General features: G+C 30.6%; 1 protein-coding gene across 1 annotated transcript in view; it reads right to left on the bottom strand.

Moving 5' to 3' along the window:
• The window catches only part of mmd (disintegrin and metalloproteinase domain-containing protein mind-meld), a 2,100,572-nt gene that overhangs the window by 118,866 nt on the left and 1,962,805 nt on the right, over positions 1 to 18,901 (bottom strand). Inside the window, exon 26 of the mRNA XM_089595760.1 lies at positions 533 to 724. Within this exon, the coding sequence (XP_089451886.1) occupies positions 533 to 724 (192 nt within the window). The remainder of the gene's footprint in view (positions 1 to 532; positions 725 to 18,901) is intronic.

Genomic DNA, 18,901 nt, shown 5'->3' with positions numbered 1-18,901 from the left:
AACGTAACGAGTCGTAAGGTAATAGATTGAGTTGTAATCGACTGTAAGTAAATGTAACAAAACGTAACAAACTGTAACTGCGGTACAAAATCCAACTAAACCTTACATTGCATCACAGAAAGTTACGGTTTGTTAAGTTTTCTAATATTATTTTTTTCCGTTGGGGCACTTTTAAATATGGATTAATTTTTCCTTGGAATGAAAAGTACATGTAACGTATAAGTAAAATCCGTGAACGAAAAGTAGTTATAAAATTAATTACTAGATTTATTGTTGACAAACGTGTTAAGAGTCACAAAACAATCTAAAATATACATTTATTAGATGTTAATTATAAATTAGGTAACCAAGGTGGTAAATATTATTCACGAAATACTTGATGAAATAATAAACATAAGTTTTAGATGTACCTCATAAGGACGTAAATTCTTTTCCGAGTGTCTGGACAGAATGAGAAATGTTAGTAACAAATGTTTGCTTAGTAATATTACATTACACAACTTTTTTATCAACTTAAATAAGAATTATGTACCTTTCACTATCAGGTGTCACACCCCTAGGATTAGAACTTCTATCGGGATCTGCTGTCTCGTAAATTCCTTCGTCATCTGGCAATTGACTAGAGTGCTCTTGGGGACCAAAAGGAATCCGAGCAGTAGGTTGTCGGTATCTACCATAAACAAATCTGGAGTCATCATCTCGGTTGTGACTGCATCTCCGACTTCTGTACAGTAATAAGTTATTAGAAAAAATATATTGTTACCATATAAAGGAATGTATAATACAGAAAAACGCACTATTACTTCAATACCTAAAGAATTACAATATTCCTTACATGTTATTTACCATTACAGAAAGAGCCTATCATGACAGTAATCTTTTTAATCCACAATTCTTAACGATTGTAACAATTTGTTTAAACAAGTAACAACGTTCTGCATACGTTTTGACTAGTAGTTTATTTTAATATTGTTAGTTTTTTTTGGTTCCAGGGTGTCGGAAATCGATAAAAAGTAAGTAATACAAAATTAAAGGTATATCAGTGTAGGGGACCAAGAGATGGCAGTTCACTAATAAAGGGAGTAATTAGTTTCAAAAGAGCGTGTAGGTAACTTAAAATTTATTCCAAATTGGTGAGTCATCATTTGATGGTCTAAAAAAGTTGTGTTAAATATTGACATATTGAACCACATTATACAGTTTTTCAAATAGAGCGGGTGATATATAGTCCCTTACAAAGTTTAGCCTAATTGCCTTAATGTTTTTAATATTTTAATCACATAAAGTTTTGATTAAGCCGTATTTAGTTTGTGATAATTGAAAGCACACTGAAAATTTCTTAGTCAATTGACGGTAAATTTTTTTGCTTTTGTCGCAAACTTTGCACAAAGAGTATGTTTTTGCCACATGATAAAGATAACAAGACACACATAATTTACATAACATATTAAAAGTTTAATTATAATATTTATTAATCATTGAAAATAAAAAAAGGAAATTTCAAAAAATAGAATGTTACACATGCTTTTTTGAATAGTTAAATGATACTTATCCTCCTAAATTTTTCCGTATTTTTTAATTATAAAATTCTTATTACACATTTAGTATGTTTTTGATTTGATTTTAACTCTAGTATTGAATGAACAAACCATAATTAAGCATTTTATTTTAAAGATATATATTTATAGGAAATAGACGATACTAAATCAATACAAATAACTTATGCTTCCTATTTTAAAGTATCAATATTTATTATCAGAATATTCATACGTTTGATACAAGAGCAGTTGACAGACTGTGTACAAATTCATTAAAATATTGTTCATCACGCATTCGCGTTGCTAGGCAATTTACACATTCTACCGCGATGTTCGAATATATGAATCGCCACATATTTTACTTGATACTTATTTTCATATCAAGACCACTGTAGACAAGAAATAAAGAAAAGGAAATAATTTCCTGTTCATTTACGCAGAGCAAATTGTGATTATTTTTTTTAACTTTTCTACAAATATTTTATGATCTTATTTTACAAAGAGAAAGTGTTTATTTGTACGTTCGAAAAAATAACTAAGACTACTGAATCAATCGACCCTAGTCTTGATGGAAGGTTAATCACAAGTTTTAATATGCCAAAGGCTCTTTGAGTAACCTACAAATTTATTAAAACATTTTTATGCTACTTACTGCAAAACAGCTTGGCAATGCCAATGGTGTTTTTTGTCTCAAAAGCTAGATGACGAACGGTTAAAGTTTTCAATGTTATTTAACGTCAAATGAGCCACACCAACGAAAAATTTTCTAACCTTACGTTTGATAGCAAAAGTTAACTGACTGTCTACTGCCATGCATTACATTTATATTAGTATAGGTGAGATGCTAGTTGGATGTATGGTAGTATTACACCTTACTTAATTTTAATAACTTTCTCAAGTGTAATAATAAATCTTACGTATTTATAATTAAATAATATAAAAATAATGAGCTCAATTGTCTGTTACCAAAAATTTGAAAAATATCTAATTCAGTTTTTTTTTCCATGGCAAAAGATTAATTAAAATATTAACACTTTTCAGTAAAATATTTTCTAGCATAAAAGCATCGAACCTTACAAGGACGGCTTTATTTAAGTTAATTGTAGTACTGTTTTTTATGGTAATTTATAGAGTTGGTACTTCTTACACGACATTTGTATGCTTTATCGACGTCACATTATTTTATTAACTGATCACTTCAAAATAATGTGAAGTCGATAAAGTATACAAATTTCGTGTAAGAAGTACCAACTCTATAAGTTACAATATATGTATATATATGCTAAGTGACCATAGTAGTGCCCTTATTAAAGGAGCCGGACGTAGAGCACTATAATATAAAGAAATAAAAAAATATGTGTGTATATATGTATATATATATATATATATATATATATATATATATATATATATATATATAAGGAATATGTACTGTTCACCTAAAGAGCTTCGTGACCTTAATTTTTTTGTTCGTCTACTGATTTATTTTTCCCAAAAAATTCTTTTTTTTTCTTAATCTACTTCAAAATCCTGTAACAAGTACCAGTTTCGTAAACAAACACATGAAAATAAAATTGTATCTAATTGAAATAAAAGCGTTCTAATAAGATCTCATTCCTTTAGACTGAGAAATTTGGTACTGAGCTCCAGCATGGGCAGTGCCACCATCATAACTAATAATACATAGCAATAAAATAATTTGTTGGGTGCATACAGTTGAAGTGCCAAATCTCGAGAAAATTAGTGACTTAATTTCCTCAGAAAACATTTAAAATTTAATGTTATTTATGGATTAATTAAAAATCATAACCCAGAACCAGTCGACATTACCAAATAATCACTTTACACATTTGCTGTTGGTAATCTCAGTTACTATATAAGCTCACGGAAACGCACTTTTCTTACTTGAAATGTTATTTGTTCTACGATCGAAATATAATGTTAATTTCGTAAAAGTCATGTTGTATCTAGACTTATTTGTTGACGTTATACAGAAAGGTGACATTTTCAAAAACTGCTGTGTTCAACCGTAAAACAGTTACTATTCGCTCCGAGCCGATACAGAGGTTGCGCCCCCTCTAGCCAAAATCAGGCAAAATTTCTTGCATGTAAAAAAACGGTTTAGAACATATATACATGCGTAAAGCTGCTTGTGATTGGCTGAATAAGACAGCAGGAGAGGATCGTCGTTCTCTCTCTAGCCTGCCAAGTGCCAATCACAAGCAGCTGTACGCATGTATATATGCTCTAAGCCGTTTGTTTACATGCAAGAAATTTTGCTTGATTTTGGCTAGAGGCGGCGCAACCTTTGCATCAGCTCGGAGCGAATATGAGCTGGGAAACATTTGCTATATAAAAATGTCAAAGTTGGTCCAATGTACATTATTACCTATTTTGTTTCGTACTTTCGAATCAAATTATTTCTTACGGCTTTCATGATTCATTAATCAAATAATTATTCTAGCACAATTATGAGTAAAAAAGCTTATGTGCGAAACCTTTAAAAAAAAAGGAAACTCAATTTATCACTCTTAAGCAAAATTTAATCTCACTGTAAACTAGACTCCTTACGTAATGAGACTTCTTTTTGCAACATTCATATTGCACACTTTTTTTATTTATTCAAGTAAAAAAGAAAAAAAAAGTAACCTGGCCAAGATTCTTACCACTTAATAATGTGGAAAATGTATCGTTTTATCTTTTTTTAGGAGTCTGTCCGAAAAAATGGCGTGCAGAATCCGTTGGATCAAAGCAAATACCTCAGCATCCACAGCAAATCATCTTTTGGTATCTGATTTTTCATGCTTCATTACTTAGTACACATATAAAAGTTACTCCATAATTTTCTCCTCACATGGTTAACTCATTATTAGAAAAAAAAACGTAAAGCATCTTGCATTAATTTATGTGTAATTGAACATTATTAACATTTCTATTAAATTTGTATGGTTTGCGATACTTTGCATTAACGTATATTGTACTCGAAATGTCAGCATACATATTTCAAGATTCAGTAGTTGATTACTAAAAAGCATGATAATAAACATATCCTACTCTGTTGATAAACTAGTCGAAAGCGACTTTGAATTATGTAATTCCTTAAAAAGAACATGGGAGAACATCTTATGTCTTATTATTTCCAATAAAAAGGAGAAGCACACAGTTTTATAAAATACTTTATATCTTTTTCTACGCATAAGGTTCAATTTTTATGGTAACATGTTGTGATCTTATTGCGTTTCTTAAGACTAGCATGGCAACTTAAATTACTGGTTTGACGTCAAAAATAATATATAACACAGAAGAATATTAAATCTTAACATGAACAAGATTCTGTTATTTTCGAAAATTCATAAGGGTTTTGTAAACATATTTTAAATTTCAACCCAAAAAAGAGCAAACTTTCAAAATACTATTTCATATAGAAAGTAGGGGTATAAACTTTTAGAATAGATTGTTATATAAGATAAAGTACTCTAATTTAATAACTCTTTTTAGAGTGTACAGTTTTTATACAAAATAAGAGCTCGTACAAAGGTACATCATTGTTGCTGACGATTGGCACATAGAGTACGAATCCCTGTAAGTTATAAGATCTTTAGTGAAATGTTATTTGTGCAGACTCAGCGTGCTTTTAAGATACATATACAGAATGTTTAAGACGAACTGTCTGCATAAACATGCATAAACTGTCTGCACTTAAGAAAAAACTATGCGCAAATAATGAATACACGTTCTGAACAGCAGTTTTGTAAATAATGAGCAGTAAGTACCTAAAAATTTAGTTTTTAATATCAGAAATACCAGAAATTTCAGAAAAAAACTTGTTTTACAGAGGGCTAAGAGGAAGGACAGAAATTGCCCTGCATATACAGATAAAAATACTATTATTAAGTTTTAACATAAAAGGTAAGTGTTTTCAGTTTGCAGTATCTTAAACTATTTTTACTGTTGACAATTTTTAAAAATTAAAAAAAACAACAAAGTTAAATAGGAAACATAATAATACATGCCTAAAAACTTGACAAAACACATAAAATTGTACTTTTTTGTATTTTTGTTTTTCTTTAGTATCTTGTCTATTAGAGAGGCCCATCACCATTTTAAAAGCAGAGATTACACTCTGGTTAAAATCCATGGCTGATTTGTATGTCTATAGCCAAGTCACTTTCAAAAGAAAGCAAGGTTAAAAAAAGTTTTCCTTATAAATCTGCTTGTACGATTGTTTCTCTTATGAACAATACACAACACACTACATTTAGCACTAACGGTATTCTTACTATAAAATGACTCTACATTTCACAGAAATCTTTGAGTGTAGCTCTATTTGATCTTGCACCTATGTAATGAGCTACTGGATTAAAGAAACATGCTTTTTTCGAAAAATAAGATTAAAAAAATAAAGATTTTTTTAATGAATAAAAGATTTTGACATACGATAGCAGTATGTAAGCTTCGGTAGTCTTATGCCAGCTCTAGCTCCTCCCTAGAATGATTGTAAGAGTACAGGCTAAAGTCTAATGCTCAATCGGTGGTAGGTTGAGTATAGGTGGCGAATGTAGGAGTTTAGCTGCTAAATTACTTCTTGGTAGGGAAACTGTTGTATAATGAGGCTGGTGGAAAGAGTGGCTTGGGCAGTAGGGTGTAAGAATTGCTCAGTCAGTGACTTTAAGGAGCCTTGTGCTCCAGATGCTGGTAGCTGTAATGTCTAATGGATTTAAGAGACGAATTTCTTTTTATTAAAGCCGTCAGTCAAGCTCTACCATTATGATGGCCTTAGATACGTGGGTTACTAGCAACCCTTACGTGTTACAAGAAGAAGTTTATCAGGCATGAATGAAAATCTCTTAGTGGTAAATAATTTTTTTTCTTTCATCAATTAGGCATTTTATACACTAGCAAAATATTTTTTTTCTTTTCAAGAGTGGGGGATTAAGTTGTTATAATAAAAATTTATAGTCTTTCATTACGGAAAGTAGATCTCATATTTCTTTAACTGATCATTGCTGACTCACCCATTTTGACGCAGTTCCTTCTGGAAGACTATGTCCTAGAGTTCACGCGGAGAATTTGCTTGTTAATAACTTCAAAGAGGTTAAAAGGCTACGACTATGTCACAAGTAATGGTGGATGCCCTAAAGATTATATCAACGTTGAAAAGGAGAAAAGCTTAACAGCTTGTATTGCTTCGGCAAACTAACTTTCGTCTCAAATCTTAAGATTGTACACGCAAAGAATCAGTACAAGGTGTCCAAAGTAACAAGAAACCGCACCTTTGAAGACTGTATGATAGCAAAGACAGACTCTAACTACCCAATCAACTGTTAGAGAGTAAAACTAATAACTGTGAGCTCGCCTTGTGGATGACTATAAGGTAGCACAGATGAACTTTAAATATCTAATTAACTATTCAAAGCTTGACTATTAACTGTTTTTTTGGGACACGTAAGACCTCTTACTATGATGTGTGTGGACCTTGGTCACGCTCTTGCTTCAAGACGACGCAGAAAAGCTTGTCAAGGGAAATTCTTGAGGAAAGACAATAGCCAAAAACCTAATTAGCTATAGCTGTTCTAGTTTAGCCACTCAGAAATAAGCGCTTTCTACATGAGGCTTGCTCTCCTACATGTGTCAAGAGAAGGAAAAATGATTTTGTTCCTCATTCCCTTTCTTTCTCTTTTACACACAAATTTTAGGGATTCTTTCTTGTCACTTATATTAGAAGTTTTACTTATTTTGTCATGACAATATTAGAATGAAATATTACTAATCCTTACGAGTGCTAGGCACTCTTGGTTCATTTAATTAATCTTATAGCAAGAACAATGATAAATAGAGCTTAACATTTCAACAAAATGCTAAGGTTAATAAACGGTTGATGTAATAACTAAACAAAACTCTCAGTGGTCATGTTATGATACTTGTTGTTGTAATATTAGTGTTGGATCATAAGTAAATGTATATGAGATGTGTAAGTAGTGACTTCTGTTATGCAGAATGGGCACTGTGAGTGCAATGATGTGTGTGTGCTCTGTATATTTCACAGTGAAGTTACTGGAAAAGAGACAGAAAGAAGATGGCTGTTGCCATGCATGCACGCTCTCGTAGAGTCTCTCTCAGTATAAAGAGAGGAGATCTTGTAATCTTAATGAATCTTTATTTCTATTGTTAAATATATTATCTTAAGTATAAATATGTGTAATATTATTGATCCACTACCTCATAGCATATTTATTTACCATGGTAGCCGAGTTCGTGGTTATTAGCAGTATTTTTTGATTTTTACGTGTTGCTTCGGCGGCTCATGACAATCAATGACTATGGATTCAAGTAAAAGTGTCAATCCAACACTTCTTAAAATTTGAAGATAGCGTAAGTCCAATACTAATTAAGAATTTAAGAAAAAGTTTCGGTAAAATAAAAGAAAATTACTCATTGTAAAGAAGATTCTAAAAGACTCAAACAAAGAAGAAGAAAGCAAAATGGTAGGAGAAGTAAAAATTCCGGTGTTTGATGAAAAAAACTATGAGTGTGGAGAATGGAGAATTACAATGATTTTCAAACTAAAAAAATGTGACGTAGTAGCAAAGAGAGCCATGATAAGGACGGATAAAGAAGAAGAGTGGATCGAAAAGTACTTAAACGAGATCAATGTAATTTGTAGTGGAATTTTAAATGATCAGTTATAGTTCATGAAGGACAAAGAAGCACCGTACGAAATTATGAAAAAGTTTAATGAAATGTATATAAAGAAATCAACTGCACTGCAAATTGGTTTAAATGACAAGTTAGAAAAATTAGAGTTAGAAGACTTTGAAAACTCAAGTGCATTTTTCACTGAATTTAAAGTACTGAATAATATATTAAAAAGTGCTGGTGCAAATGTGACTGAAAAAAAATAATTAAACCACTTGATAAAAATGCTTCCAAGTTCGTTAAGTTATATTGGTGATTTAATCAATGCGTTAATAGAATCTGACCAAACAGTTTATTATGTGAAAAGTAAAATAAAAATGTTTGAATCAAAAGAAAAGAAAGATAAAAGCAAAAACAGTTCAAGTGCATTTAAAACTAAAAGGAAAAAAGATTGAGCATGTTTCAAGTGCAAAAAGTATGGACACTTTAAGGCATAATGTACTAAAACGAGACAGAGCGATAATTCATGAGAGCAAGGTGATGCGCAGCAGCAACGAGGCGGGCGCCAACAACAACAGCAGTGGCAACATTGAAGAGACACAGACAGTGGCCGAGGCCAAGGTCGTGGAACTGATAGAGGCTCTAATCAACATCATCGAGGAGGTGGTTGGCAGCAGAGTAATCAAAGGCATTAAAACGAAGACGGTTATGTGAGTAGTTTTAATGCAGAATTTGAGGAAAGACCTAATGAGTTGCGTGTTGAAGTAAACAGCTGTGCTAGTAAGGTTAAAGGTCACTTGATAGCAGTTGCTCCTATCATATTATGAATGATGATAGATATTTTTATGAATCTATTGATTTAAAAGAGCCTATCAGTGTAAAAGTAGGTGATTGTCGTTCTTCAAAAGCAACAAAAGTTTGAAATATTACACACAAGCTTAATGTGTATGGTCAAAATAAACTGAATATAATGAAAAACGTCTTCTTTGTTAAAGTTACAGATAGAAATCAAACAAGTTACGGTAAAGTAACAAAAACGAATAAGATTGTGTCAATAGGAAATATTTAAAAAATTCTTGATCATAATAAAAAATTGATTGCGTTGGCTATTTAAAATAATGATATTTATCATATGAAAAATAAAATTATGTATATCGAGTCAAATACAGTTACAAAAAATAAGGTAACAGAAAAAAAAAATTGCATGAAACATTTGGTCATGTAAGCTTTTATCATTTAAAAACAATGAGTGATAAACAAATGCAGGATGGCTTACCTCAAAAATTAGAAACTGATTATTTAAAATGTAGAATTTGTTTGGAAAATAAAATTCATAATTTACCATTTAATAATGACGGATAAAGGGCAAGAGAGAGATATTATATAAATTATAAATACCAATTTAAGGTGGCTCCTCACTATAAATCCCACAAAAAGAGTAAGCATACTTTAACACAGCTTTTCATTGGCTGTGGAGGTTCTTGACTAAAAATGGATAGGTACCTATAGTCCCTTCAAAAAAAGTTTAGTCACATTTACACCGTTGACCTATAAGTATCGTACAATGCAGTGACCCGAGCAGACGTATGTATACAAATCTGACAACATAACCCTTGTATGTAAATAATAATAAGCTGACGATAAGTACCTAATAATAAGCCACGGGTGACCAAAGACAAAAAAACTTTATCGTGATATATTCTATTAATTTTATCTATTAGTCAAAAAAGTACATAAGTCAGCCCCGCATTAAATTATTTTCTTAGTTCAGCGTCTCATTTATTTTTATTATAATTACGATTCCCCACAACTCCTATTCATTTTACGTACAACTTTCTGACCAATTCAAACTACGCGGGCTACCGCTCTTTGGTGTAGCAGACGCCCCACACTTTTCATCTGTTCCGTGACTTGCACAGTTATCTACTATTTTCACAAAATATCCTATAAAACCCATGGTAATGTCCAAGTACCTGAATGTCGTTGGAAAGATTCTGATTTCTTCTATCTGCTACATAGTTTTCTATTAAGAACTACTACAGTATCTTTGCTGAGATATCATACAACCTGCGCCACCAATTTGACGACCCTCCATAAGAGGCTACGTTACAGAGTCTATTTTCCAGTTAGTTTTTTTCAACAATTTTAGTGGTGACGAGGTCTAAAATTTTGGGAAAAGACTCCTTGCACCTTCAAGAATCATCCTTTAAAATATCATTTAATACTTCAGTGTTTTGATTTAGTGAGGAGCCACCTTGAATGGACATAAAAGTACTACTGGTTTGAATGGCGAGAAATATTCTCTGAGTTTTATCGATGATAACAGGAAAGTAGCTAAAGCTTAGTGTTTCAAATCAAAAGATTAAGTATATAATTGTTTTGTTGAATATGTAAGTTTAATCGAAAGTAAGACAGAAAAAAAATGGAAAGACTGAAATGTGATAATGGAAAGGAATATGTAAATAAGGATATTTATAATTTTGGTGTATTTATTAAACAGTGTCCACCCTACGTGTATAAATCAAATGGAACGGCAGAAAAATGTAATAGGAATATTATGGATATGTCTAGATGTTTATTAAAAGAAACAAGAGTTCATACTAGGTTTTGGCCAGAAATAGTTAAAACAGCAGCTTATTTAAAAAAAAAAAAATTACTAATATTGACGAACAAGATAAAACACTTTTTGACATTATGTTTTGGAAAGAGCCTAGTATAGACAATTCAAAAGTTCATGGAAGGAGGGGTTTCTGTGAGAATACCAGACGACAAAAGAAATTCAAAATGGGACAAAAAAGCAGACTTGGGAATTTAGTTAGGTTATAAAAATTTTGGTCATAGAGTTCTGATAAATATTATTAAAATAGTAGTAGCTAGACATGTTGATATAATTAAAGACGGTACAGATGGTATTGGTTTAAAATCAGAAAATGACACGGTAAAAGTTAGTTTAAATCAGAGTAAAGATGGCGATCTAAATACAAACGGCAATGTAGTCCGATCGGTAGATAATTTAATAACGAAAAAAATATCTTTGGCTATTTTTGCAATCTGACAGCCACAAAAAAAGTTATATGAGAAAAACTAAGAAAAAAAATGGTAAATTTTTACTAATTGTTTAATAACAATTGAAGCCCGTGGTTTGGTTGGACAAAACTATTTTTCCATGTTTACAGACCATAATACGAAGCGATCTGCAAAGTTTGGACGCTATCTCCGATTTGTTCCTTATTGGCTATTTTTTGATGCTTCAGCTACCAGACTAATGATGAAAATACAAATTTTAATTTAAGATGGTTAACTAGGGGAAGAAAAGAGCCTGATAGGTACAGAGATGAAAATTTTGTGTATATTAATATTCTTTATGTAAATTATACGAATGCTAAGACATCTGTTTTCTATAATGATGCTATGAATAGTAACGAGTCTGAGAATTAGAAAAAGACAATAGATGAAGAAATAGATTGCTTAAACAATAATAAGACTTGGATTTCTGTAAATAAACAAAATGTTAAAAAAATTCGGGTTTAAAATGGGCTTATACTAAAAAAGCTGATGATATTTTTAAGGCCAGGTTAGTTGCTAGAGTTTATCAGCAAAATAATTTAATTGATGATATTTATTCACCAGTTGCAAGAATGCAAATTTTAAAAATGTTACTTTCTAATTGTTGTCAAAATAATTTAATTATTCAACAAATGGATGTCAAAACAGCGTTTTTAAATAAAAAAGTAAAGTCTGAAGTATATATAAAACATTTACAAGCCCAAGAGCTTGGTATGTGTTTTTATACTTACTTGAAAAATTTAATTTTTAAATGAAGTGAGAACGATTGTTGTTAGTAAATCTTGAATAATAAGATTTATAGTGTATATTGAATACTTTTTGTGGATCACTTACTAATTCACTGTAAAAATAAAGAAGAATTAAATTTTAACAAAAAATTATTATGTTAACAGTTTTAAATTAAAGATTTAGGTAAAATAAGTACTTATTTAGGTACAAGCATCAATAATGACTATAAAAATGGAAGAATGACAGTTGATTAGAAAAACTATGTTGAAACATTAGCGATGAAATATGATATTGAAAATTCAAAATTGTATGAGGTTCCTATGAAACAAAATTTAAAATTAGAAGCAGTGCAATCAATGTGTAATGAAATTAAGTTTAGAAACTTAATGAAAGCTCATTTGTGTGTCAGTACAGGAACTCGACCTGACATTAGCTTCATTGTAAGTTATTTAAGTAGATTTCGAAACAGTTATGATAAAACACATTTTAAATATGCTTTGAGAATTTTAAAATAATTATTTTTAATAAAGGATTTACAGCTAACTTATGAGAAGAGTAGTAGTTATAATTTTATTGATTGGTTTACCTATGCTGATTGGGCTGATTGGACATAATTGATAGGAAATCAATGACAGGCTATGTAATAAGAATGTATAAAACTGCAATTTATTGAAAATCCAGATAGCAGAATTGTGTTACGAAATTATCAACATAAGCTGAGTGTGCAGTGTTGTCTGAGTGTGTGAGTAAATTAAAAGCTATAAAAGATTTATTGCTCGATTTGAAAATTGAAGTTTGCAATAAAATTAAATTGCATGAAGATAAGTCTAGTGCGATAATAATGTATAAATTTAGAAAGTTTACTAAAAAATCGAAAAACATTGAAATTTATTATCACTTTGTAAGCGAGAGTTGTGCGAAACACGGAATTGATGTTGTAAAAGTTGATTGGAATAAAAATGTAGCAGATATTTTTACTGAAGCTTTACGCAGAAATAAGTTCAAAAGACTAAGAAATATGTTAAATGTAAAGTAGTTATAAATACTCAAATTAAGACTGTAATATAAATTTAAGGAGGTGAGGTGCGTTGGATTATACGTAAATTTATATAAAATGTGTAAGTAGTGACATCAGTTATGCAACATGGGCACTGTGAATGCAATAATGTGTATGTGTGATCTGTATATTACACAGTAAAGTTACTTAAAAGAAGACAGAAAGAACATGGCCATTGCCGCGCACGCACGCTCTCATAAAGTATCTCTCACTATAAAGAGAGGAGATCTTGTAATCCTAATAAGTCTTAATTTCTAATGTTAAATATATTATCTTAAGTATTAATATGTGTAGTATTATTGATCTTTTACCTCATAGCATATTTATTTAACAATTAGTCTCAGTTATAATCATAACAATAATTATAATAATAATGATAGTAATAATAATTATAATACAAATGATAACGATAATAATAATCATAATAAGAGTAATTATAATGATAATAATAATAATAATAATAATCGTATTAAGAGTAGCTGTAATAATTAAAGTAATACTAATAATACTTTGCTGGTCACGAGTTAACATTATAAGATTTACGTGTAGTTTTGACTGATCATACTGTTACAAAAATAATTCAAGAAGCATGGTCAAACGTTGGTCGATTTTATTTTTTACTGGTAGCCGTCAGAGAAGAAGTCAGTTTATCGCACCCTGGGGACTTAAAAATTCTGTTACCTATGTAGAAGGCAGCAGTACAGACTCTCCGTCTCAATAACACTGAGCTAGGAAAAGGAGGAATGGAAATAGCTGGCCTTCTTGTTTTTCGTTGTACATTGCAAAAGTCGTAAAATTATAAATGGTCAAAATATAAGGCTATTGTGAAAGGTATGTGAAATCAGTACAGTAATGAAAAGTGCAGTAACAGGGTAGATCATGCATCTGCAAAATTAAAAAGTTAAGGTAGCTCCCTTGCGAAAACCACGAAATGAAATATAATTTATTCAATAGATTTTGATCTACTGAATCCAACGGTCTCCTTGTTTATACGCCTAGTGGAGTAAAATCTCGAGATATTTCAGCTCAAATTTGAACTATTTAACACCAGCTCAAATGGCAGAACACCAAAAAATCAGCTTTACAGTCATTTCTCAACTCACGATAAAAAACCTGAGCAGACCAGTCATGATGTACTTGTATGAAAATCTCTATTTTTCTCAATGCTGTCATGTAAAATGCTAGTAATGGAACATTTTCCAAAAATATTTGCCAAGAAAGACGTGAAAATCAGCTTGATGGTTATAAATGACAGACGGTAGCAGAATACCAACACTGAACTACGTATATGGGTGATTCTACCGTAAGTTGCTCAGATTGAGTCAGGTACTCGCACTCGCATGCCATAATGAAATCCAAGACTTAAAAACCATTTAATTGTGTTAAATGGTGTCAACTTCACTTGACATATTGTCTAATACCGATGTATTAATTTCTTCATTGAGATAATCAATGATTTAGAGTCGAATTTTCCATTTCAACCCATGTCTACGACTCAAATTCACTCATAAAAACTTTCACTGGTAAAAAAAAGGCTTATCTGCCACTTGGTTGTGTAAGCATTATAGACTTTACCTATTGGGGATAGGATTTGTACCTTAGCCCCACCAAAAATTGACAAAGATAAGCGAATTTTCACTGCATACATTTCGTGCGCATATTGACACCATAATAACCATTTTAACAAAAATCAGTTCAAACTGGTAACTTTTTGGATTAGAAATGCTAACCAATGGTCACTTTTTAAAGTATAGGACTAAAGTGAAAAAATCTTTAAAACAGTAGTACCAGAAGTTACTACGTCTTGAATATCCAAGCTCTTCTATTTGCGTATTTCATGCGTACAAACATTTTATTCCATTTTGACCCCCTATGGAACAACCACTTGGTGTACGTGTGCAGGTACACAAACTACAGGTTTTTTATTGCATTTGAGACTAGTTAATAAAGTATGGGTGGACAAGTCATTGTTATACGTCTATGAGTCAAAATGTCAATGTTTTCCAAATTATCACGGAAAAATTTTTAAGACATGAGAAAAAAGTTATTCGTAATTGTAGCAAAGATAGTTCACTAACATCACAATAGTATATAAATGGGATATATTAACAAACAAAATTGAAATATCACATATAGTTTCAGTAGCTTAAAACAGAATAATAAGTCTTAATAGTCTTGGCATATATTAATTATACATTAATTTTTCGTGTGTACCATAACTACTTTTTTTTAGAAGAGAGATATTATTGGAAATAAAATTTTTCTCAATGTTTAGTGAAATGCCCGAGCATGCTGTTGTATAATTTTCAACTATTTTTTTATCCTTAGTAAGGCATAATTGATACGGTCTGCTAAAGTACGAGCCCATTTTTTATTTTAACTGCTTAACCATATAGTATTATAACTAAAGCTGTACACAAATTTTCGTCGGTTAACAAGAAGGCGTTAATTTCTTATAATATAATACTTCCCCGTAAGATGTACATTAATTTATCTAGTGAATATGTTTAAAACAAATTTTCATCTGGGCTACGTACGCCCCACTCGGTGGCCAAGTATGCCTGCTAGGTGGGCAGACCAAGTCATGTTTTTACCTTTTATGTAACTCACAAGGAACCAATTATGCAATGGCAAGGTACATTGTCACAAATCTATTGTCAAGTAGAAGTGATCAGTCTATCTATTCGAATGTTTTAATTATTCAAAAACTACAGAAAACCAAGTATCCTGGTATTTATATTGTGAAGTAGACTCTTTATGGGCAAGAATACTAAATATTTGTTAAGTGGCTGGGGTTTGCTATCACTCATATCAGTTTATTTATTAATAACAATGAATTTTTTATAATATGTTGTATTAAATTATAAGGATTCAGAAAATATAAAAAAGTTGTACACAAACTTGTTATAGTTTCACAAAAATAATTCTTTCTTGTATTTGTGTAACCAAAAATTCATAGATTGCAAAAATTCCCACCATTACCATTACTGAAAACTAACAAATTTTCTCCTAATGAATTATTACGTTAACTCTTAAATGATATTTTATCATTCACACAACACTAAGATGTTTCATTTGGTTAAAATATTTAGAAGTGGTCTTCAAGATCAGTGATAGCTGTAAAACCAATTTAGTGTTAGATGTACTCAGCTCTATCAGCATATGACTTCCAGTTTATCGCCCCTTGACCATTAGTAAAAATCTTTTATGGGCCAAATAATTAGTTGGTGCTAACTCAGCAGCTTTAATGTTGTAACACCTGTTATTTTGTGAGTTCACTTTTGACCTAAATTGCTTGGCACTTAGAGACAAAGAATTCGATAATCTTAGGTGCTCACTATAGCTTTGACTAAGCTCTGCTGATAGATTGAATTGGCTTAAGACGGCGTATCTTTAATATTTAATAAAAAAATCGCTTTCGATAACGTCATTTAACATTAGTTTTCTCTTCATGAATATTTATAGTTCAATTACGTTACGACGTTACTCTTAAAATCCCTTAATCCTCATGACATTCTCGTTTTCCACGAAAATACTTTATATCTCTCTTCTTATCTCAACAAATTTTCTGATTTTATGTCTACAGAAAAAGCCCTCGACGGACTTTACATGTATAGAATAAAAAATTCAAATAAGGATATTCAAAAAAATATGGACGCAGTGACTCATTCATCGTGTGGAAACCTTATGCTTAGAAACGACTTTAAAATACATAGTCTTTTGGGCAAAATACAAATTAATCTGAATGAGATTTGCCTACTATGCAAAAAAAATGTCAGCCTACTGAAGTATCACTGGCATTATGAGCTTTGCCTTGAGATAGGCTTTGTAACTAATATTAAAGCCCTTAGTTAATTAACTATAAAAGAAAGAGTGAGGATAAGAGGGGGGAAATTAACTCATAAGTTATTATAATTAATCTTATTATCCTTCCTTTTTGCACAGTCCCAAACACATGTAATAATTTTTTTGATTAATAATCACTTAGTTTAGTATATAATATAATGCTATTTTCTTTACAGTAATAATTTAATGCCAAGAAAAAGAAAACTTACATGATTATTATAATACTAAAACTTGACGAAAACTTAGTACAAGGTGCATTTAGTCATGTAGTATTTTAGTCACTAGCCTACTGTTGCTCATTGAATGCAGTACTTAATTATATAAGTAACTTGTTAGAGAGCGAATAACTGTTTTTGGTTACGTCCTTTGTCTCTTAGTACAATTAATTCGTGTCCAAACGCAATAGAAGTAAACAAATTTAGAATAAGCCAAAGAGAGTTAAAGTCATTTAAACCATGAAGCTAGTTTACCCAAAGATGCTAAAAAACAAAAAAGTACGTACGTTTATGCACATGTTGATGAAACATTTTTTTTTTCTCGGAAAAAAATGAATTGTTAAACTGTCTACTGATTCCATGGCCTGTAAAAAGGCATGAGACTACGTTCGAAAACCTTCAGTTTTTAAATAAAGGCAGCGTTAATTGATAATCATAGTTATAACCCCATCAAAATTATATTTTTTTAAATTATCTTATGATTACGAAATAACACAATGGCTTTGAAAACAAGCAATCTTAGCCATCTAAACATCAGATATGATATATTTAAAAGTCACATACATTTATTCATTACCATCAGATTGTAAGAAAAAGTTTGAGTTACATGTTTTTTTTTTTAATAATGCTGTATTTCAGTATAAGTATAAAAAGTATCAGATAGATAAAAACTAATATCTCGGAAAAAAATTCTTCACAAAACATATAGCACTGGCTTATTTAATATTGTAAGCCTTTGTAAATCAATATTCACACATTTATATCCATAATAAGTTGTTGTCAAGTCAAAAAAAATTGTAATAATAAACTTAAGTATAAATTACACCATTCTGATACATAAAACTTAATTTTGTTTTTCATCATGGCATTTCAAGTAAAAGGTTGAAGTAGTAAGATAATAAATGGTGTCTAATTCATCAAGCTTAAAGCAATGACTTCAAAGGTTTTCAAATACTTCCGTTAATAGTAGCATCCTCTTGTGCCCGGAGGAGTACTTCATTTGGATGATCACATGCTTCGAAATTTAATTTAAAATTATTAATGAACGTGCATGTTAAAATCATTTGTAGTCTATTGCAACAAATTTTAAAATAAAAAACTTTTCTCTCACTTAGATTGGAACCTCGATCTCTAGAGTGATGAAAAAGTATGTGATTTTTTTTATTCATCGAACGTTTATTTATTATATTATTTTAAAATAGCATGTACTCACAAGCGTTGAGGAACGTATAAAATATCGCTTTAGAGTATAACAATAGTGAGGCGCCTTTAGAGCTATACATAAGCTGTCTTAAGGTGTAGAATTTAGCCTTAGTTGATAATTCTACAGATATGTTATGAGTGATTACTATTTAAGTGCAATGTTCTAGTACATTAAAAGTAGTTTGCGTTAGATAAAAGAAAAATAATTGGAAAAGTTCTTATTCTGATAACTATGGTTTTGGGTAAGGTAGTACGAAAAAGCAAAAGTGAGTACGTTAAAATATGCTATTAGTTGTAAGCTTAGTACTGCTTTCAAATTTTGTGGTATGATAGGATACTGTGTGTACCAGTTGTACCTATGATATTTTTTTTATGCATTTAAATATCCATAAGCATATTTACAGAAATTATAAAAGACATAAAATGTTTTTATATAAGTACAGCTATTCTAACAAATAATTGCTCAAATTCTGAGTCTAGTAGATTTTTTTTTTATAAACATATTTACATGTTATTTACAATTAATTTAATGTTATTCGTATGTGTGGTAGCTCAAGTAGATTAGTTTGCAAATGCTTAGTCTAAGGTTCTTCTTTTTTTTTTTTTTTTTC

Source organism: Copidosoma floridanum, unplaced genomic scaffold (assembly GCF_036245765.1).
Source record: "Copidosoma floridanum isolate Cflo_tuat_1 unplaced genomic scaffold, Cflo_Japanese_pri ptg000027l, whole genome shotgun sequence".
Taxonomy (NCBI): domain Eukaryota; kingdom Metazoa; phylum Arthropoda; class Insecta; order Hymenoptera; family Encyrtidae; genus Copidosoma; species Copidosoma floridanum.
Note: the sequence above shows the minus strand (reverse complement) of the source record. Positions and strands in the feature narration are given on the sequence as shown.